This window comes from Peromyscus maniculatus, chromosome 6 (assembly GCF_049852395.1).
Source record: "Peromyscus maniculatus bairdii isolate BWxNUB_F1_BW_parent chromosome 6, HU_Pman_BW_mat_3.1, whole genome shotgun sequence".
Lineage (NCBI taxonomy): Eukaryota > Metazoa > Chordata > Mammalia > Rodentia > Cricetidae > Peromyscus > Peromyscus maniculatus.
The window spans coordinates 81,688,057-81,711,024 of record NC_134857.1 but is presented as its reverse complement, the minus strand read 5'-3'; the positions used below and the strand labels follow the sequence as shown (position 1 = coordinate 81,711,024).

Genomic DNA, 22,968 nt, shown 5'->3' with positions numbered 1-22,968 from the left:
TGGGCACCTAAGGGATAAGCAGTGGCAGTTTTAACTGTGGCCAAGCTGGCGGCTGCAAGAAGGTGATAAGAAGAGAGCAAATGGGGCCGGGAGCAGAGGAAAGCACAGGGCGGAGCCGCAGGACGGCTGGCTGAAAACGGGATGGAGACGGAAGGGAGGGGAGGAGCACACCCCCTCTGCTTTTCTGTTCCCTCCTCTGCACCTTCTATGAACTGCAAAGACCCAACCAAGTGTGATCACCGCCGGGGCCTACGTCATCCCTCTGCTTCTCTGTCGACCACTCACTCAGAGCAGTGACCGGTGCTCAGTCCCACTGCCCGGGACTGGCCAGCTCCGAGCCTTGTGTCTACCCGGGAAAATGCCTGCTGACCACGTCCACTCACGACCACTAACGGGGCTGGGGAAGGGACAGCGGGGTCTGTGGCAGAGGCCCTAGGGAGCCGGCAGGTTCTTTTCTTCCGGTGTCTTTTGACCCTAGATTTCCCACCCAAGAAAAGCCAGTCACGTAACCCATTGACAGTGTCAACTTCTCGGTCTGCCTCGCGGGGCCCCAGGGCTGCTCTGTGTCACAGCTCCCAGGGCAGCAGTCTACATGGGGTAGGTGTAGAGTCGTAATACATTTCAGCATGTGGCCAAAGTGTCTTGAGAAAGATTTTTATCATTTGTACAAAAACATAATTTAGGCTGGGCGAGGGCATGCATAGAAAAGCTACAGCTTGTAAAACTCGAACCTGGTACACCTCAGTGCCAGGGGTGGAACTCCAGGCCACCCACGAGCACAGTCCCACAAGCCGGAGGTGGCTGGTTCAGTGAGGGGCAGGAGGGCATCAGACTCCAGAAAAATGTAAACAGCGTAGTGTCAACGTAATTTACTACAGTCTCTGCAGTGTCTATAAAATGTCTTAGTGCAGTGGCTTACAAACAGTTTCTCCTTTAAAAAAAAAAAATGCGAAACAGACCAACAGCTCTCTACTTCATGCACGGATGGTCTTCTCACTCCTTCTCTCTTCATCAATGAACGCAGAGAAACCATTGTTTGAAACGAGTATGAAAACTTGCTACAGAGACACCCTGGTGAGGGAGGGTGCGGTCGGATAGTGTCCTGGGACATGCCTAGCACAGTGGAGCGGACAGGTGTCAGGAGTCTCTTGAGTCCTTTGCTCTCTGAATTTAGAAGACCAAAGCCCCGGCACACAATGTGCAGTGAGGTCTTCCAGCCACTGGAGGGCACCATCACCATTCCCCTGACAACACATGTCCATACAGCCAGCCACAGAGAGGCCCTGGGTTTTTGTCTCTTTTTCTTTTTCATAAAAAGCTCAGAGTTCAACGTTTGATTGCATCCCCCAGCCCTGCAACACACACACACACACACACACAAAGCAGTTGTTAAAATACTGACTTCGGTTTCTTCCCTCCTTGCGAATGGCCTGCAACGGCTTCACAAATTCACGTGCAGCATCAGGGTTCCGCTGCTACAGAACCCATCTGAAATCTTAATCCAGGCCAGCCCTCTGGCGTCTCTCCGTTCAGAGGCAGAGGCAGTCTTTCCTCATTGACTCAGCCTAAAAACCAGGAGTCAGCATGACCCACTGAGAGCCCAATACCCACGGAGTGAAGGAACAGAAGAAAAGACGTTCTTTCTTTGTGACTGGGCCAAGTTGGTCCCTCTGAAGTGTTGGTGCAGAATAGGGAATCAGCAGGGTGGGCACCCGAGGGATTAGGGTGGCCGTGCCTGGAAACTTCCCAGAGGATCAAGGGGGAAGAGGAAGGTTTGTCTTGCCTCCCTTGCCCTCCCCCGCCACCCGGAACGTGGCCTACACCCAGTGGACCCCTGGAAAGGACCTGTAACCACATGGCTCAGTGGCCTGGAAATCCCACAGCCTCCGTGTTGTGCTGACCATTTATTCTCATTAGATTCACTTCCGCAATCTTGGGCGGCTTTTCCAAGGGGCTCTATCTTGGGATTCAGAGTGCAAATTCCCAAGGGAAGGTATGGCTGGGAAGGATGGGGGAAGAGAGGGGGGCTTCACGAGATCTTCAGAGCGAGTGAAAGGCAAAATGAAGGATGTGCAATGGATGGGGCTCTAGGGCAGCCAAGCATCTGGCCTAGTAACAGTGGAGGCAGTGGATTTTGAATTTGTGGGCTGAAAATTAGAAGCCACTAGTACAACCAAGACAACCTAAACATGCACACACGCACGCACGCACAGTCACACACACACACACACACTCACACACTCCAACAAAGAGAAGGGACAACCCCTGACTCAACACCTGTTCCCCCACCCCCCCAGTCTGCTGAGATTAGGGGAGAGCTTGGATCACAAAGGGCACCTGGTCCTCTCCGAGGACAATATCCCCACAGCAGTGAGATTCAGGGAGAGAGCAATGACAGATGAGGAAGACCTCATCCCCCGGTGGGAGGAAGACAGAGAGGTTAAGACTTCCTCCAGCCTCTCCAACATCAGGGTCTAGAGACCCCCCACCCCACCCCACCCTCCACTCTCCCAAACTCAGTACGAGAGCTCAGCACCCTCCACTGGGCCACAGTGCTCCACTCAGGGCAGCCCCTTCAGGTTCACTGGACATGTCCCCTTGAAAATTTGGCAAAACACCTGCAGATAAAAGCTCCCTGCTCAGGGGTATCAATCAAGAGACTGAGCTTGCCATCATCAAGACAACAAGCAGCTTCTTTCCCCGTCCCTAATCATTGGCTTTGGTCACTACAAAGGTAGGTACACTCAGGGCAACCCTCAGAAGCTGAGGGCCATCTGGAGCCCTCAACCCGGCCTCCAGGTTGGCTTGCTTGCTTTCTTTATTTTTTTTGGCAAGGACGGGGTCCCCTTTCGCCTCCCTGGTAGATCGGCTGGCTGGATACCATCTAATCCTAACAGGTTCTGCAGGCCGCCTTCTGCACATGTGCAGTTCTCTGAAGCAAAATTCAATGCTTTCATCTTGACTATAAAGTGGTTCCAACAACTCCAGCTGAGGGAAAAGATAAGATACAAATTGGGCCCACGCTACACATATTTTTCAAGTCTTTGCTAAGAAAGTAAAAAAAAAAAAATAAAAAAAATGTTTGGGTGTATTTTGATCCACGGGTGGCATTTTCAAATGTGCAAAAACAAAAATGTCTTGGAAGAGATTTCTTGTTACTATAAAGTCGTCTTCCTCTTGCTTTTCGGTTGTGAGAGAAACTCTTCCACAACATTATGAGATCCACACGGAGAGGACCAAAGGGGCTTAAAAGAGTACATTACACTGAACAGGAAACCCCGTAGCACCGGTCCGAAAACACTAGACAGACTGGTGAGTAGATGCGGCCCCTGGAGCTACGCACTACGTTTACCAAAACCAAAAACTAGAAACCCAGGACGTTGGGATCATGTCGGGATCACGACACCTGGGTGCAAAGAGCTAACCAGGACTGCCGCCCGGAGGCAGTCATCTCCACGACTGGGATCTTCCAACACGGTCCAGGTCTGACTGGTCTCTGCAGAGAAAACTGCAGAGTTCGGGTGCTGTGGCCTGTCCAATCACAGAGCACGAAGCAATGAGGAAAAGCCCACAGGGCTCCCCGGACCCGACCCTGCCATGGGCAATGTCTGCAGGGGGGGCCACCCTCCTTAGTCTATGGCTCCCGGATGGATGCTGAGCACTGGGGGCTCCAGGCAGGTCGGGGAGTAGTTGAGGTGCGGCTCCTTGATCCACAGCAGGGGCACCCCGTTCTTCCCCTCCGAGTTCTTGCTGGAGTTCCGGCTTTTGAAGCGCACCAGCAGGATGGTGATGATGAGGATGCCGAAGATGGGGAACGGGTAGAAGAAGACGAAGTAGAAGAGGGCGTCGTTGGAGCAGATGAGCGACTGCAACGTGGAACCTGGAAGGCAGCAAGGGACCAACCGTGAGCCGGGAGGCTGGACCGCACGGGCCTGCTCCTGAGACTTCCCCCAAACACTCGCCCAGCCCTCCCCACCGCCACCAGGGACTGGGAGACCTTTCCCCGTTCTTTTTCTCACAACGCCCCAAGCGCTCATGCCTCTCAAGTTCAAATGCTGCAGAACCTCCATTTCCCCCGAGATCCACACGTCCGCCGGGAAGGTCACACACTCGGGCTTACTGACCGTGACCTGGCCGGTGTCTAGGGGGGTAGAGACGCTGACCCCCCTTCATTCTTACCTTCCTTCGTTCTGAGAGGGTATCTAACATGTCCTTCCGTGCCTAGGTCTACTGTATAGACGCCTATGCCGGGGAATCTAGCACATCCCCTTCCTGGCTACTTCAGGGAGCAGCTGTACTGGGAAAGGCACTTGCTGAACATTATCAACTCACGCAACCACTGTGGGCCACGGACGGTGTCCAGCGTCTGGCTGCACAGGGGGGACTTACAGCCAGGAGCCCTGACACCAGGTCTTTTTCGGTCCTTGGCAGAAACCCGGCCTGCCTCTGCCTCTCAGTGATCCCCATGTTCACGAAGCTTATCCCAGGTGTCCACAGAGGCGGGTCAAGTGTGTCCTCAGCACTTTCACTCCTGACACACGGGGTGCACATTTGGTTCAGGCTCTGTTTCCCCTTCTATCATACGGTCGTACACCATCGGAATTATTAAGAAAAAGTCAGCATGTACTGATAGATGGCAAATTTATATCAAATGACTGACGATCAACACTTTCAACCCATACACATTTCAATGTCACTTGACATGATATGGACAGGAGGTGATCCGGGCAGAGATTTCTGAGCACCCGAACCTCAAATCAAGATGACGGGGTAGAACGAACTGGCTGAAGAGGTTGAAAACCTGAGATTTCTTCGGTTTCTGGATTCTAAGCCGATTCTACTAGAGCAAACGCCACGTTCAGCCCGGTCGACTCTATGTTTTGACAGACGGGCAATCAAAAGAGCATTTCCTCCAGTCTGTGTTCGGAGCAAAAGGCCCTCATAGGAAGGAAACTGTGTTCCAGGCCATTCTGAGTTGTTGTGTGCCTCCAAACTCCCCCGGCTGTCTTTCTAGGCTGGTCCCAGTGACCAGGCAAAATCTACTACACCCACCCCTAAGTCATCCTCTAAAATAAAAGTGACCCAGAAACATGGGGGACGGCTTTACCTCTTTGCCCGCTCCTGTGAATTTGGAAACACTTGCTAAGTCACTGCAGACTGACCTGGCATTCTAACGTATAACAAAGAAACACTAAGCAAGACACTCGCCCAATGTGATCTTACTGAAACAGACTCAGGTAGAGGTCAGGTTGATCACAAAAGCCATGTGGTATCTCATCACTTTAATTCCTAGCCCTGTTTTTTTTTTTTTTTTGTTGTTGTTGTTGTTGTTTGTTTGTTTGTTTTTGGTGCATGGGTAACCTGAGGGTCAGCTCTGTGGGCTAGTGTGTCAAATTCTACATCTCAAACCCTACTAGTAAACGCCCACTGCAGCTAGGAAAAATGCTTAACCCACAACCAGGCTCTAAATTTACTTTCTAGATGCTGCAGGGACAACAGTCACACCCCTCTTCTGGAACTGGGGGAACTCACTTGTGTCCAGAACCCGGATGCCAATGGGGGCCGACTCCTCCTCTGTTAGCCGGTACCACTCCTTCTGGGGGCTGGGCAGCCATTCCTCCACATGGCAGGAGTAGTTGCCTGTGTCGTGGGGGTTCGCCTCAAGCACCGTGAGCCGGTAGAGCAGGGGCGAGAGTCTCTGGAAACGCAGCCTGCCCTCCCAAGGGCTGCCTTCGGGACCAAAGACGGCATCAGGTCCCACGCTCAGCAGGACCACCCTCTCTGTTGGATCTTCACTGTCCTCGTCTTCCGATACCTCCCCCTCCTCCTCTTCCTCTTGCTCTTCAATGCCAAGGCTGCCTCTTTTTCCTCCACCTTTAGTCCTTAGGGAATACCAGGCCACAGCAAAGCGGGAGTCTTGGCTTGATCGAGACAGGATGCTGCAGTCCAGCTGGAAAGCTGCTTTCTCGGAGACTGTGGCATTGGGGACCACCGTGTCCACCTGCAGGGCGGCATCTGGGGAGGGACAAGGAACGGAGAAGGGAGAAAAGGCTGATTCACTTCCCTAAAACAAACAAAACAGGCCAGGGAGGTGGCTCCCAAGGGAAAAGAGCCTGCCACACAGACCTGAGTCCAAGCTGCCCCAGAACCCAGGTCAATAAGCCCGATGCCATGGGTTTGCAGGAGGAAGGGAGGGTGCTGGAGAGCTGGCTCCATGGCTAAGAACACTTGATGCTCTTGCAGAGGACTGGGGTCCAATTGCCAGCAGCTACATAGTGGCCTACAACCATCCTTAACTCCAGTTCCAGGAGACCCAATACCTTCTGCTGACCTCTGCAGGTACTAGGCATGCATGTGATTCATGCACACACATACATACACACACACACACACACACACACACACACACTGACAAACTCATAAAATAAAATAATCTAAAAATTTTTTCTTGTAGGGCATGGTGGCATCTTTAATCCCAGCACTTGGGAGGCAATGGCAAGCAGATCTCTGGACGTTCAAGGCCAGCCTGGTCTGAGAATTCCAGGACAGCCAGAGCTACATAGTGAGATCTTGCCTCACCACTCCCACAAGTAAATTAATTAAATAAATGCATCAATAAACCAGGGAGAGGGAGGGAGGGAGGATGGAGGGGATCTAGACTGTGGACAGGTCTCAGGCTTCGGGACCACACAGGAGCACACAGTGCGGCAGGGTGGAAACTTGCGGCCACTCTGTCGGCTCTCGTCAGCTGTGCAGAAATCCCCTCCGGGTTTCATTTCCCTCGTTAGAGAAGTCTCCCGCTGGGGGTTTGAGTTAGACTAAACATCAAGCTAACTGGCAGGGACCTAGCTGGATCTCCCCAAGTGTCTGTCTCCTCCCACTCCAGGGGGGGGGGTCCCCAGTGATCTGCCGGGTGGGAGTTGGGGAAGTGTGCTCAGCACCCATTCTCTACACTCTACTTCCAGGGAAAGACAAGCACCGGCCTGCCTCCGGGAAAGGTTTCAAACACCAGCAGCAGCAAAACAGCCAACTATGTACGTGAAAAAGAAAACTCCAAGGAGGGGATTTCTCCTCCAGCATGGCCGAGCACGGCGAGGTCAATCAATGCCCCTCTCCTGAGACAGACTGGGGCACGAGACAGCTGTGACTCTGACATCAGCTCACATTAGCTGTGGCGCCACAAGGGGAAGAACTTGCAATGGTACAAGGACCATTCAGAGTGAACATCAAGATGCCCAGAAGATACAAGGCCAGGCATTCGCACTGACAGGTCGCAAGTTCAATTCCGTGCCATGTCCTTAAGGGATGGTTGACTCCTTGCTCTGATAAGGCTCGGTGGTGCTGTGATGCTGCAGGAGACACAGGGAGTCTGCACATCTCAGCCTTAATTATGTGTTAAATGTAACAATAATTGCACCCAGTAATTATATGCCTTTAGACACTTTAGAAACGGCAATAGACACGAGGAACAAAGGGCCACACGGAGAAGTCACCAGTGTCAATAAAATGATTGGGAGAGGAGGGGAGGCCGGAGGGACTTGCTGCGTTCTGCTTAAAGAACGATTCTTTCCCACAGTAAACCCACCAGCATAACTTCTGGACACACGGCTACTGTTCCAAGGTTTCCGTCACACTAACCACCTATTCCTACCTGAATGGATGCTTTAAAAGGAAAATATTCCTATGGCCTAGAACAATTAACTGCTGGCTTTTATTCTAATTAAGAAATCTAATCACCTGAGGAGAAAGCCTGATGAGCGATTTCCCGTTCATAGGAAAAACAAGTTGAGAGAATTTAGAATATGAATGTACAATATAAATGTTCATATGCTTAACTGCAAATAATTTCTCCCTTTTTTTAATAAAAGGATTTATTCATTTTTATTTTATGTGCACTGTTTGTGTGAGGGTGTCGGGTCTCCTGGAACTGGAGCTACAGATAGTTGTGAGCTGCCATGTGGGTGCTGGGAATTGAACCTGAGTCCTCCGGAAGAAGAGCCAGTGCTCTTAACCAGTGAGCCATCTCTCCAGCCCCTGCAAACAATGTCTTAACTAAACTAATTTTATTCAGGATCATGGTAGTTAACCTTTATTTCTGACTGCATTTGGAATCACTTAGGAGACACACCTTTGAGCACGTCTGTGAGGGCATTTCCAGAGAGGATCACCAAGAAGGGAGGACCCATCCACCCCAAATGTGGGCAGCAGCACCCTACAGGCTGGGGTCCTGGTGACCCAAAGGCAGAAAGGCAGATAAGCAGCAGCATCCACTTCTCTCTGCCTCCTGACCAGATGCCATGTGACCAGCTGCCTCCACGACACCCCTCCACGACAACCCACCATGACGGGCTGTCTCCGCCAAACCAACCCTTCCTTCCTGAAGTTGCTTCTCTGGTCACAGCGACAGGATAAGTGCCTTTCAAACATTCAAAACATTCTTAACACGGAAGGCTGGGGGGGGGGGGGGGCTTACCGGGTCGCATGACCGTGACGACCGTCTGCCCGGCTGTGTCCTCAGCCCGTTTATACCACACACCGCTGGGGCTGGGCAGCCACTCTTCCACTCGGCAGCTGTAGGTCCCGCTGTCCTGGACCGCCACATTCTGGATGAAGAGCCTGTAGACGCCCGAAGACGGGCTCTCCAAGTGCAGTCGGCCCTTGAGGTTGTTTTTGGCGGCCTGTTCACCATAGTGGAAGGTAGCATCTCGGCTCAGGTGGGCCACTGTTTCCCGCTCTGGGTGGTTGGGCTTCCAGACAAACCATTCCACCGTGAGCTGGGAGGTGACGCTGGTACGGTTCAGGACCACACACTCCAGCTGGATCTGCCGGGTCTCCAGAATAGACAGGTTGCCCTGGGCTTGGCTGAGCTTCAGGCGGCTGTCTGAACAGGGAAGAAAGAGACACTGTGACCTGACCGCGAGCAGGGCACGGCACCCCGAGAGAGTGGGTAACAGGTGCCCTTGGGGCACAGGAGAGTGTCTCATACATTTCTCAGACATGGCACCTTAAGTGTGCTGAATCCCTGGCCATGCGTTCAGAAGCCTTCCCAAAGCGCTTTAGATGTTTGGGGGAGGGAAACAAGCAATAAAAGAGTAACTGCAGACTCCAGAGTGTGTGGTTGACTGAAGAGGTAGCTAGCAAGAGAAGGGGCAGGCAAGGGCAGAGACAGCCCTTCTCCCAGCAGGGGTAAACTCGAAGTTGAACCCAGGGCCCTGCACACGCTAGGCAAGCACTAGACTACTGAAACACGGCCGTGGCTTTGAAGGAGAGCGGCCCCCATAGTCATGTATTTGAATGTTTGGTTCCCAGTTGGTAGAACTATTTGAGAAGGATTAGGAGGTGTGTCCTTGCTGGAGGAGGTGTGTCATCGGGTGTGGGCTTTGATGTTTCAAAAGCCTACACCATTCCCAGTCTGTCTCTGTCTGTCTCTGTCTGTCTCTCTCTCTCTCTCTGCCTAGGGTTGGTGGATCAGATGTAAGCTCTCAGCTACTTCTCCAGCACCATGCCTGTCTGCCTGCTGCCACGCTCCTCACCATGATGGTCATGGACTCACCATCTGAAACTGTAAACAAGGCCCCGATCAAATGCTTTCCTTTATAAATTGCCCCGGTCAAGGTGTCTCTTCACAGGAACAGAACAGTGAGCAGGACAGTCACCGACCCTTTGAACACTGTGTTTTGAGACAAGGTTTCACTATGTTGCCCATGCTGGCCTTGAGCTTCTGTAGCCTGGCAGGCCTTGAACTGGTGATCCTCCTGCCTCAGCTGTCTGGGAACCCTGGATTACAAGCCCACACCACTAGGCCTGTGGGAGGAGTAAACTTGTAAGTCTGACCACATGATAAATGGACTATGCAGAGCCAGAACCATAAAGGAACTGCCAAGGAAAACCCAGTTTAATATGCATAGACACTGGGCCTCCGAATGGCTTCTCTTTCAAGGTGGGGAGAGAACAATGTGAACATCAGCCCAGTGAAGATGGTACTGATGAGGCGGGGCGATGGAAACAGCCACCAACAAGGTTTCCCCATGGAAGAAGTAGCATCCCTGCAGCTCCACAAAGGACCCGGATGAACCTCTCTGTACGAAAAGGTGCTAACAGCAATGACTGTAAACACACAAAGGACCTTGGGACCAGCATCCCCAAGTGACCTGTAAAGCGAAGGAGAACCCGACACGCTCACTCTCTGCACTTCAGTGTTGTGTGGATGGTTTGTTCTGCACAGAAGATCGCTGGTGCAAATAAAAGGCAAAAAAAAAAAAGATTCTATTTTTAAGCAGTCTGGCCAAAATATACATATGAGATGTTAACGCTGGCACTGTATCTGAGTTGCAAGACTATGATGCTTTCCACTGTGCGTCCCCACTGCCTGCAATGGCTCAGTGATGTATGCTTTCTCATCAGGAAAAAGGGGAGGGGGACAAGGAGCAGGAAAAAAAAAAAAAAGAGATAAAGATGCAAACCACAGAATCAACTGAAAAAGCAAAAGCTGTGGTAGTCAGCACCCTGGGAGTTTTCTGTACTCAGATTCGCCACAGGAGAGGTGTCACTGTGCTTGCTGACGGGGATCCTCGTGGCCCCTTCCATTGTCTCACTTAGCTCGGCAGAAGCCTGAGATGGGGAAACCCCTTCAATATATTGAGGGCCCGAGAGGACCTTCTTGGCATCAAACCAAAGGAGGAAAGGAAAAAGACTGGAGACGAGAGAAGAAACCTTAGGAGGTGGTGATCAGAGGGGCGAAAATAACATTATCCTGGGGAAGTGGGGATCAGAGGGGCGAAATTCACATTATCCTTGGGAGGTGGGATCACGGAAGCAAAACTCACATTATCCTAATGGAGAGGAAGCAGGACGGAAGGCAGAGGCAGGGCAGGGCAGGTGAGAGCCCCGCGGGCCTCACAGCAGCTGTCGGTCAGCTCTCAGAAGGCCCTGCCTGACACACTGCAGCATGGGCTGCAACCTCAGCTACCTGGGAGGCTGAGGCAGTAGATCTCAAGGTCAAGGCCTGGCCTGCCTGGACTACATGGTGAGTCTGAGTGCAGCTTGAGTAATTGAGACATTCATCCCAGGGCCCAGCAGGCAGACAGGACCCAGGTCATGGGATGGCCACAGAAAGCACCTCAGAGATGGACTTCCTGCTCTATGTACCAGTGAAACAGTCAGCAGAACATGCCCGTGTGTGCCAGATGGATCCCAGAACACAGGGCGTCTTCTGCGAATGGACGGGAATGGTGTCTTTGCATCCAGCGTGCATCAGGCCACATCTGGACGTCTGTCCCTGGTCCCATTGCTTTGCTGGGAGTCTGATGAAGAAACAACATCCCTGATAATTCATGGAGCTTCATCTAGTGGAGACCCAGGCAACAAATGTGCCTATGTACATGCATATATGTGTGTGTGTATGTGAATATATCAACAGCATAAGGTAGCTGTCTGCATTCTGGAGACCTCAGCTGGCCTCAGTATCTCATTGAAGAAGCTCCCACAGGACAGTTGAGGATGCTCAAGTCAGCATCAGGACAAGGGCAGGTCTATTACAAGGCCTGCAGGGCACTAGAACTGACGGTCTGTGCATCTACAACCACACGCAGGGTGTCTCTGTGGCGGCCTCAAGTTGTGTGTGTGTGCGTGCGTGCGTGCGTGTGTGTGTGTGTGTGTGTGTGTGTGTGTGTGTGTGTGTGTGCGCGCACACACGCATGCATGCATGCACGCACATGTGTGGGGGGGTATGTTCAGAGTTCCCCAGGTCCTAGGGTCTCTGCAGTCAACACACAGGCCCATGATGGCCACACCCCCTATGCGTACCTGGCTGCTTCACGGTGACCTCGGTGCGCCCTGAAACCTCCTCGGCCAGCTTGTACCAGGCGTAGTTGGGGCTCAGCAGCCACTCCTCCACGTGGCAGTAGTAGCTACCACTGTCGCTGACCTCAGCTCTCTGCACGGTGAGGCTGAACAGGCCCCCCGAAGCGTGCCTCTCGAACTGCAGCCGGCCTCGCAGGCCCTCCTCCTCGGCGTAGGTTCCATACTCGAAGGCCGAGCTGTGCGTGGTCTTGAGAATGAGCTTGCCGTCCGCGTCTGAGGGCTTGTGGACGTACCACAGCACGGCGAAGTGCGAGTTCTGGCTGGTCTGGGACTTGACGGAGCAGTTCAGCTGAATTGGCCGGTTCTCCACCAGCGTGAGGGTTCTCTTCGACTTGCTCACCTGCAGCTTCGTCACTGCGCGGGGAAGAGGGCGACTTAGAGGGGCCGGCAGTCCTGGAAACGGGGCCTGTCCCAAGCTCACTTCTAGGCTGGGAGACTGGGTCGGTCCAGCAGGGAATATACCATGAGTGAACATCCTTCCCGACCTCCCCCAGTGTTAGCCACCCATCTCCTGGCCCCCCGTCCATTCTCCGTGCACCACTGCCCACCCCCAGCCAAGACACCAATCTGCCCAGAGCTTGACCTTGCTTAAAAAGTTTAATGGCTCCCAACTGCCTGTAGAATCTACAGAGTAAGACTCACCTGGCCAGCACAAAGCCCGCTCAGAACTTGGCCTAACTGTCTCGATTCATCTCCTAGGACTCACCCTCCACACGCACCACTCCCCGGCCCCACACGCCTTGCCCTGCGCCCTGACCACTGGCCTGCTCTTCTGCCGCCTCCCCGCCAGACTCTTCTTCCCACTCCATCTCTTGACCCTTTCTATCTCCCATCCCACCAGGCAAGGTTTTTTCCTCCCTTGGTGCCCTCTGGTACCCAGGCTGTCCCCGCCGCCCACTTCCATCTCTCCCCTCCCCTAGACGCTCAGCTCCCAGGACCAGAGCTCAAGCTTCTCCATGTAGCCAGCTGACATGTCCCATCACCCACGGTTCCACTAGGGCTGTGAAAAGCTGAAGACACCCTGAGAGTGGGACAGTCTCAGTCTCACAGTGTAACTGCTGGTGGAGCCCCTTATTTCTGTACCCTAGAGCCTAGCACAGTGTCTAAGCTTCGGAAAGCAAGAAGCCCTCCCTCGAGGATTGCTAGGATACTGGAGATGCGGCAACGGACAGTTATGGGATGTTGGTGCAGATCTTGAAGAGGATAGCAATGGACGGGGCAGAGCCAGCACCAGCCTTGCTTCCCTTACTATCGTGGTCCAGAAGCAACAGGGATGGCCCACTCCAGATAATAATAATAGGGATGGCCAACTCCAGAGATCCCTGCTTGATAATGGAGACGATGTTCAGCTTTAAGGTGGCGAGAAGCCAAACTCTAGTAAAATGTATCTTAGGATGATAATTGGAGGATTTTACCCTATACATCATCACACTTGTCTCTGCTCTTCCCTACCAACCTACTTCTTCCTACTAAAAACAGAAAAATATAACAAAAAGAAGAAAGGAGAAGGCAATTCTCTTAGTGAACCGATCGATAATCAAGGCAGGAGTCCACCACACTCCACTCTTCACACCTTGATTCTGGACCCCTTTGCCAGGTACAGGACCAAAACAGGGTATGGTACAGGACCCGCGGCGAGGAAAGAGCTAAGGCCCCTGCCGACTGGCCAGGCCCATCTCCAGGCCAGGCTGGGCAGTCCATTTCTTTAAGGCTGGAGTCCAGCAGCTGGAATGCGCAGAAACTGTCCAGGTGTGGGGCTTGGCCCCTGGCTGTGACCCTGGGATTCTGGCCAGCTAGCTAGCCTGTTTCATCAGCAGCTTCAAGGGCTGAGTCCCATGTGTAAGGAAGGAGAGCTTCTGACAGCCATAGACCACTCCTCTGTGTGTCGGGGAACACACAGATGTTCAGGATGAATATGAAAGTTTGGTGAGAAGGCAGAGCAGGGTCCCACACCCAGCACCATTACTACAAAAGCACCTCTGAGGATCTGTCTCGTGTTGCTGAGGCAGACTTTCTCCTTGTGAAGGACCTCTGAATTCACACACAGACCTCGAGCCACGGAGCACACATCAAGACGGGCCATGGCCCCACACTCTAGCATCATCTATTTTTCCTTCCTTCAAACACAGAGTGCTTCAGGGCACACTGGGCATCCTGGAGCCTGGGTCGGCATTAGCCTGACGGTCAACTTTTCCAAGTGGACTCCTGTGAGTCCTGAAACAACCTGTTCCCTTTCCGACCCAATTCCCCACATGCAAACGGTATCTCAATCAGTGCAGACAACACCACCTGAATTATCTGGTGTATGGCCAAATGAACTGGGTTGTTCTGTGTGGAGCAGAGAGAGCTTTAACATGTATTATTAATTGGGGCCAGATTATTTTTGCAACTGTTACTAAGGAAACCTCAATTGCTATAGTAACCGCATATGTTAAACTGGAATCCTATGACTCAACTTCAGTTCAGTCACATGGTCAGAAAACCAGAAGCCAAGGAAGAGAAATATTTCAAAGCATTTCCAATTTTTCTTTTTCTTTTCTCTTTTTGCTATCCCATGTCAAAATATTGTGAAGTATTGGGGAGCTTAAAAGAGAGGCACTTTTGAAATTTGGTATATGTCTGACAGACGGGCAGGGGGTCAGCTCTTACTTTAAGCTCAGCATTTCCTCCCATATCTCCGGGGTAGGGAGGACATGTCCTGAAGCCTGGAGGAGTCGGGAGGCTCCACGGCTAATTAGGAAGCATTCACAAGCCTGTCTCAGCATTGCCCGGGGCAAGGTGCGGCTGCAAGCCTCGACTCCCTCCCTGCTGGGCCAGCCTGGACTCTTTAAGGACCCTGTGTTTTCATCTGCAAGTGAGATCACCAGGCGTGTGCATCCAATTCCCCCAGAGTGCCCAGCAGATTAAATGCAGTAGCTAAGAGTTTAGTACCGGACTGGGTGCACCCTGAATACTAGGTAAGTTTCAGCTCTTCTCATTCCCTTTTGGTTTCTATTTCTGGTCCCAAGACCAAAGCCCATCATTAGATGGGACACTGATAAAAGTGGGCAACTGAACTTTTAAAAGTGCTGTAGACAGGGCCGCTAAATTGGCTCAGAGGATAAGGGCGTCTGCTGCCAAGCCTGGCGACCTGAGTTCAAACCCAAGGACAAAGAGAACTGACTCTCATCAGTTGTCCTCTAGTCTCCACGGTGTGCTATGTCACGTACCTACTTCCTATACCACACACACACACACACACACACACACACACACACACACACACACACAGAGACACACATACACACACACACACACACACCCCACTCACTAAAATAAAATAAATCCTAGGTGTGGAGAGATGGCCCGGTGGTTAAGAGCACTGACTGCTCTTCCAGAGGACCTGAGTTCAATTCCCAGCACCCACAAGGAGGCTCACAACTGTCTGTAACGCCAGGCCCAGGGATCCAACACCCTCTTCCGGCACCAGGCACATGCATGGTACAGACATACATGCAGGCAAAACAACCATATACATAAAATAATCATAAACAAAAACTTCGAAGTGCTGTGGACCAGCAGCATGAGATGACTTGGGTGGGCATTTCTCAGAAACAGACTCTCAGGCCCATTGCGTCCGAATCTCCATCTGAACAAGATTCTTAGGAGAATCAGACTGGCCTTCAACCAGGGAAACCCCAGGCTTAGCTGCTCAGAAAACGGACTTGGAGTCAATGCATGCTGAGGCGAAAGGAGGACACTCAGAAGTGAGGCTGAGTTAGTCCCCCAGTGAACCAGCAGGAGGTGAGAGGATGCAGCAGGAGGCAGGAGAAGGGTCCAAGGCTGGCCGGGATAGCAATGGCTGGCCGGGATAGCAAAGGCTGGCCGGGATAGCAATGGCTGGCTGGGATAGCAAAGGCTGGCCGGGATAGCAACGGTCAGGCAGTACACTCACACGCCAGCAGCTGCCTTCCCAGCAGCTCCCATCATTCACAGCAACGCCCTTTCTTGCTGCAGATGGGCAGTTTCCACCCCAGGTTTGGATCAAACCTAGGAGAGTCTGTCAGTCAGTCCAGGAAAGGCTGCTGAGCCACGAGGAACAGGGTGCATGGGGGACGGAGAGTGAAAAGGGGGCGCTCAGCGGCAGAGAAGAGCAGCTGCTCCCCCAGCCAACCTGCCCCATCCTCTGGTTTTATGCGTGTACTGCTCATGTGAAAGGCACCTACTCCACCAGTAAATGATTCTCCTTAAGCGCAACCATAGCTGCCTTATGCCAAGGGCCATTTTTAAAAGAGCTTCTCTTTTTGCATATGTCTGGGCAAAAGAACTATGACCCAGTCATTGCTAATCACATTAACACATGGGTGACTGAATGAAAATCCAATTAATCTTTTAAGAGGGGCCATTAATTCTGATTGTGATGAAAGAGCGAGAACCTTGCAAAAAAGCTGTGGTCCCTGAGCGGGGCTCCGAGAAACACATGAGCAGGCAGGCGTCCAACAGGTGAAAACAGAAAGGGAGAGGGAACCCAGAGCAGGCAACAAGGCCAGCTTCTCTGTGTACTGATCGGGGAAGAGCCAGTGGTCAGACACAGTGGATGAAGTTACAAGGGTGAGTGGAGAACGCTGTGGGGTCCCAGGACTGGTTCTTGATCCTGCCCACCTGTAGCTCTCGGAGAGGACCTGGTGGATAAGGATAAGGTAAGCAGAGCTACGTGGGAACTTGTTAGAACCATACTGGGTTGGAAACAGGGGGAAGAGGGACACCCAGAGACCTGCGGGTTTGTGAACCTACAGGCCCCCATGGTGCATTCAAGTGTGAGAAGCCACAGGTGCAGCAGCATGGCAGGTATTCTGGGCAGGAGAGCAAGGAGAGCGCAGAGGAGAGGTGAGGAGAGATGGGTAGAGAATGGAGACAAGGGAGGGAGACTCCGTTCTCTCTAAAACACCTGACAGGAATGCCAGGGGCAGAGGAGGCCAGTGGCTGGGGCAGGAAGTGCAAGGGAGCAGGGCATCCAGGAGACGCCCCTCCCTCCACATGCATGGATGCATGCATGCACCAACACATGCACGCACACCCTGGGAAGCGAGCAGCAAAAGCAGCTGCCGCTCATGACGTGTGACTGCACTTCAAGTGCCGGTGTCCCTGCTGTTCCTGCTCTTCTCCTCCTGCACGGCCATGACTTACCCAGTCTCGGATGAGCCCTTCCTCAGACTGCCAGTCTGAAGACGAGTCCCCCAGTCTCTGCCCCAGCCACGGAGGGAGAACTTCCGAAAGAGCAAGCAAGGGGGTGGTCGCTCCCAAGCTGACAGCCTGTCCCTGGGACAGCGGTTCTCCACAGGGCAGACAGCTACCTTACTCCCCTGCCACACACCGCCCATCTGCACAGGGATCTGGAGGCAGCAAGTCTTTTGATTGCTACACTGGTTTAGGGAGTGGGAGATATTTAATGGCTCAAATTCTCTCCAGTAAAGCTCTGTCCCGTGTCCCGTATGACTTTCAAATGACACGCTATGAGTGAGAATTCCGCCTTTGAGCCTAAAGTCTACTTCACTCTTAATAGTAAACACAGCACTCTTTCCCCTCATGTTTTTAATACACAAGGTCAACCAGGAGAGATCTTTATCTTCTTCAGTCACCCCCTCTGTAGCAGCTGTCACTGCAGTTAATGGCAGCATGCACAGCCCCTCCAGCCATGGCTGTGCCCCCTTGTCACTGTCTTTGGGTAGTTATTTATGGTGAGATGCATTTTACTACAGAAACTTTAAAATATATATATATATATTCCTCCTAGCCAGATGTGGTGGTACATACCTGTAATTCTAGCACTTGGGAGGCTGAGGCAGGAGAATCACAAGTTTGAGGCCAGCCAAACCAAATGAAAATAAACAAAGAGCACCACTGTGGGAACCTGACACTGTTTAAAGGTTATGTGACTAGAAAACTACACTGAATTTTATTTAACTTCATTTCCGGTTAGTAAAGGCAAACTGTCATCTAAAAGGGGGTACATGAGGGCTGGCGAGGTGGCTCAGCTATTAAGAGTGCATGTTGCTCTTGCAGAGGACCTGAGCTCAGTTCCCAGCACAGGTCAGGCGGCTCACAACCACCTGTAACTTCAGCTCCAAGGGATCTGATGCCATCTTCTGGATTCCCCAAGTACCTGTATTCCTATCTACACATACACACACACACACACACACACACACACACACACACACACACACACACACGCTAAAAAGAAAATCTTTAATAAAAGGGTATATGGTCTACACATGATCAAATCCCTAATTCTCCAGGTTACGACACTGCTGCTTAACAAACTCATCTCATGCTATCCTCTACCCTAAGCTCTCTACAGATATTAACTGTGTGTTCCTCACTAGTCCTAGCGAGTAAGTATTAGTCCCAATTTTACCAAGATTCTTCCTCAGTCACAGACCCAGTGATCTGGGAGACCTGGAATCCCACCCAGGCCATGTGGTCCACCATTACTTTTAAAAGTATGAACTGCCCCACCTGATGTGTCCATTGCCCGTGCTGGCTCAGGCCCACATCTGGAAGGGCCGCATGCATTGCCGACTCCCATCTGTAACCTCCTCCAGACAGTCTGCACTGGAGCCCTGTGTGACACCCACTTCTGCAGTCCCAGCAGATGCTCAGACATGCCCACAGGGGTAGGGAGGGGTGGGGTACAGGGAGAGCAGCGAGGGCTGGGAGGGGAGACAGCCGATTAGGAGAAACCCAGGCACACCCTACCCCGCCTGACCTGTCTGCAGACAGAGCAGTGACCCTAACTAGCCGACACCAGTAACACACGTCAGGTAGATTCCTGCTGCCACAGCGGCAACAAGGCTGAAGCGCTAGTGGAGGGCTGAGAACGCCTCTGGGGCTCGCACACTCACGCTTGCTCTGTCCTGCAGAGACAACAGGCAGGCAGAAGCTGCCTGGGTAGGAAGAGAATCGAGGCGGCCCTGGGAGAATGCAGGGCCACTCCTCTGTCAAGGACAGCGCATGTTCACATACCACGGACGCACACAGTCGTAGGCAGGGCCCTCAGCTAGCTCAATCTGCCAGGTCAGCAATGTGAACGCAAAGAAAACGGATTTGGCAACATGCAGAGGGCATTAAATATTCATCCGCCTGCCCATCAGTCCGATCCCAGCAGAATACACCCACTGACAAGCAGACTTCTACCACCGGACGGATGCTGTCCGCCTGGAGGCTTGTTTATTGCTTTGTCAATTTTAATGCACAATATTTAATAGTCAGACCAAGGGATGGTCATAAACATTTGCAAAGTGAATGCTGACATTTCCCTTATTGCTTCTGTATTTAGCCATGTGAAATTGGAGGGTGTTTTTGGAACTGGAGAAAATCAGAAGGAAGCAAGATGATGCTTCACAGTTAAGAGAGGGAGAGAAAAAAAAAAAACTGAACAAGAAGGGAACATATTGGACTGGCTAAGTCTTGCCTAAGTGCTCCATGGGATCATTCAGATACGACCAGACTAAACCAAGCAGAGAAAGGGAGGCTGATGATTGCCTCGGGATCACAGGCTCCGAAGCATGCCTATGGATTGCAAGTGGCCAATGAAAAATCCAGGGCAAGTCACTTCTGACAACAAGTCACCCATTCCAGGTAACCAGAGAGCTTGGTGAAATAAAAGCAGTGGTCTGGTCACCATCAGTGGCTCTGGCAGGGAGCAGTCTGGGTACAGACCACATGGCACTTGACTGCAACGGACTTCGCAGCAGTGGAAGTGGATGATAAATGGACGGAGTCAGTCACCGGTGCCCGAGTTTCTTGTCGATTCTCCTCAAGTGAGAACATTCACTAAACTATTCTTTAGGGGTGGATGGCACCTCTCTGGAAGATGCTAACCCAGGCTTGGAGGGGAAGGCTCCACGGGGAGGGTGGGAGGAAGGAGGCTGGCACTGGAGTGTCCCCTGGTCCTAGAGCCACCTTGTGGCAGAAGTGAGAAGAAATAAAGGAACCTGAAAGAGGTATGTATTCGATTTTGTCTTTAACAACTTGTGTGCCAACGAAGCTCCAAATGCTTTGTGGCCTTAGTGCCACAAAGCAAAGGTCCAGGGACTCCAGATGACAAAACAAGACAGGGAACCCACGTAAAGTGCCTGGTGCCAGGGTGCAGCCCTGGGAGTAGAATGCTTGCTTAGCACACGCAAAGCCCTACATTACACAGACAGACAGACAGACGACAGACACACACACACACACACACACACACACAGACACACAGACACACAGACACACACACACACAGAGACACAGACACACACAGAGACACACACACACAAACACATACAGACACACACACACACACACACACACACACACACACACACACACACACACACACACACACTGTACCAAAGGATGCCAGGGGAGAAGAAAACACAAACAAGTATAAATTTGGCTCATTGTCTACAAAGCACATAATATAATAAAATCACAAATGGAGCTCTGGGGCCAGACTGCCTGTTGAGGCTTGAATCCTGGCCCTGCCACTCATCATGAGTCACTGGGCAACTTATTCACCCTGGGTGGCAGAGTCCTCATCTGGGAGCTCTGTCAGGCACCCACACACCCACTGACCCTGCATGGACTAAAGGAGAATGAAGTAAGTTGTCAGCAGCAAGGCGTTTACAACGGTGACGGCCACACATTGCTACTGTTATTAATCCTATCACTGCTGTGGTTTCCACACACCAAGGACCTGAAAGGAAAAAGATCCTCCATGTCACGAGGTTGAGTGCATAATAAGATGTGATTACATGGTTTCAAAAAAGGGCACTATCTCCACTACCAGCATTTTTCATTAAGGCCAACTTATACTTGGGTTCAAATCCCAATCTCCCACTCTTTGCTGATGGCGGCGAAGTTGGGGGCGGGGCACTGTTTGACTGTCCACTTATCAAATGGAAACTAAATACCTTCCTCCTGGAGTTACCACAAAGTCTCAGTGAGAGAGCACACCCCAAGGACCCAATACTGCCTCCAGTACGCAGTCTCCCAGCCCCCAGTGAAAGCACCCGGACTAGCTGTTCTGGCTGAGCCTTTAGGGAAAAGAAGCTCTTTGGAAAGTGTTCGGTAATAAGTGCCTAAATAATTACCACAGGAGGCAGTGACACTCAGCCATGTGGAGAGCCACACGCTCTTCCAGGTGCCTACCTTTGCTCTTCCCAGCCTCCAGAGGGCTAGCACGTGTGTTACTGTCTGCCCATAAGCACAGGCCTTGTGACAGCTATTGTCAGGACCTTCCCCTAGGGAGGACAAGGCAACACCTCACCCCCTCCAGGTCCCAAGAGCAAAGCAGAACTCGATTCTGCCAAAGCTCACCTGGGCAAACCACTGACTTGATCCAGCTCACTTACAGAGCAGCAGGCGAGGGGTTAATCGGCAGGAGCAGGGACGACTTCACAGCAACCACATTGGAAGGTGTGCACCCAGCAGCAATGGTCCAGAGACACAGCTGTGCAGAGGGAACCCACTCTCCTAAGTCTTTCACCCACCTGTGTACTCTGGCCTGCCCATGCGATCACCTGCAATTAATGCAGAACTGCGATACTAGTTGGGAGGGGCATCTGGATACACAGGTGAGGGTCCCATGACCCTTCCTGACCCCTCCTTCAAAGAGGGAAGAATCAATGGCCAACAAGCCCAGGTGGAATGACCTTTTGCAAGCAGGCCCAGGAGGCTCCCGAAGATGGTGGCAGTTTGGAATGCTCAAAAGTGCCCAGTGCCAACCACGACTTGTGGTCACTTCCCAGTGAAGCCGCAAAGTCTCCGTGGCACGTTGACGCTCAGGCAGATGCTGTTGCTGGATTCAGCCTTCTCAATGGCAGTCCAAGTTTGGAAAGCAGGACTTGCCCCTCCCTGGAGCCCTCCATGCTGTGTGTATGAGACACAAAGGCAGTCCTAAGCCCACAGCAATGACAGCCGATAAGATGGTGATGGGAAGGGCAGAACATATGAAGTCAAAGGGATCTGGGCTCTCACCTCAGGCTGAGTCTCAGCTCTGCACCTTTGTCACGGCTCATAGTAGTCAAAAGAGTCGCCATAAATTTGAATCAGAATCCAAACAATGAGAACTGTAATGAATGAGGTGCACGCATGTGCTTCTGGTTCTAGTAGATTCCAAGTAGTAACAGAAGCAAGCAGACAGCAGGGGCTTATTCAGCGGGGCAATGGCAAGCAAGGTCTGGGGGTCACTGTCCCTGCTTCCTTCCCAAGCTGCAAAACCAGGACAGGTACTGCTGCTCACAACACTGACCTCGAGTGGCAGAGGAGACAAGGAGAATGCACAGTTACCATCCCTAAGTACTCTACTTCCTAAGGCAGCCAGCGGGTATTTCCACACCCTCCACACGAGCTCACATCCAATGGGGTCTCCACTTAGTCCTCCATTAACCTGAACACCCACTGAAGAACAGCCTCTTCCTCAGCATCCGGTTTGCCCAGTTCAACTCTAATTGGCCAGAGTCTCAACATCTATAAAACCCTTTGTTCCTAATGGGGTACAGCAGAGGCCTCTGTGACGGGGTCGGGCAAGGGGAAGGATAAACGCAGACCTCACCACCTTCTAACCTCACACTGCTGAAAACTTCCCCATCTGTGTGCGGCCCTCTGAAGGGACCAGGCTGGGCACTAATCATAGTAGGGGAGAGTGAGTGAGTGGGACAGAAATACAGAAAAAAAAAAGTTTGTAAGTTCTAACCACCGCCATTGGCTGTGGGGGGCGGGGGGCTTTTCTATTCTAGGGGTGCAGCATCCTAGATTGGGCTCATCTGCTCCAACAGCTTCCAACCTAGCCAGCCACGTTACTCCTCAAGCCAGTGGAAAGGCTGGTGGAGGTGTCTGGAGGAACCTCCGCTGCAGAATGCTCCCCAGGTTAGCACCTTCGGGGTGACCCGCCTTCCCAGGAGAAAGGAGTTCAAACTCAGCCCATAGGACAGGTTCCAAGACAAGGAAAGACCATGAAAAAGACCACATGGTTCCTCCAGTGACCGGCCCCACGACCTCAGGCTAGCCCCTTTAATTCTTCCAGGGAATGTGAAATTCCCATCAAAGGGCTGTTCTTCCCATCGGGGACAAAGAAGCTCA

At 52.1% G+C, this 22,968-nt stretch overlaps 1 protein-coding gene across 4 annotated transcripts in view; it reads right to left on the bottom strand.

Annotated features, from left to right (window-relative positions):
- Positions 1–638: 638 nt before the first annotated feature.
- The window catches only part of Igsf3 (immunoglobulin superfamily member 3), a 90,033-nt gene continuing 67,703 nt past the window's right edge, over positions 639–22,968 (bottom strand). For all 4 annotated transcript variants that reach the window (XM_076574724.1, XM_076574722.1, XM_076574723.1 and 1 more), the window contains 4 exons: positions 11,806–12,216; positions 8,474–8,881; positions 5,533–6,015; positions 639–3,880 (listed from right to left, as the gene is read on the bottom strand). In XM_076574724.1, coding sequence (XP_076430839.1) covers positions 3,630–3,880; positions 5,533–6,015; positions 8,474–8,881; positions 11,806–12,216 — 1,553 coding nt within the window. In that variant the 3' untranslated portion in view covers positions 639–3,629. The remainder of the gene's footprint in view (positions 3,881–5,532; positions 6,016–8,473; positions 8,882–11,805; positions 12,217–22,968) is intronic.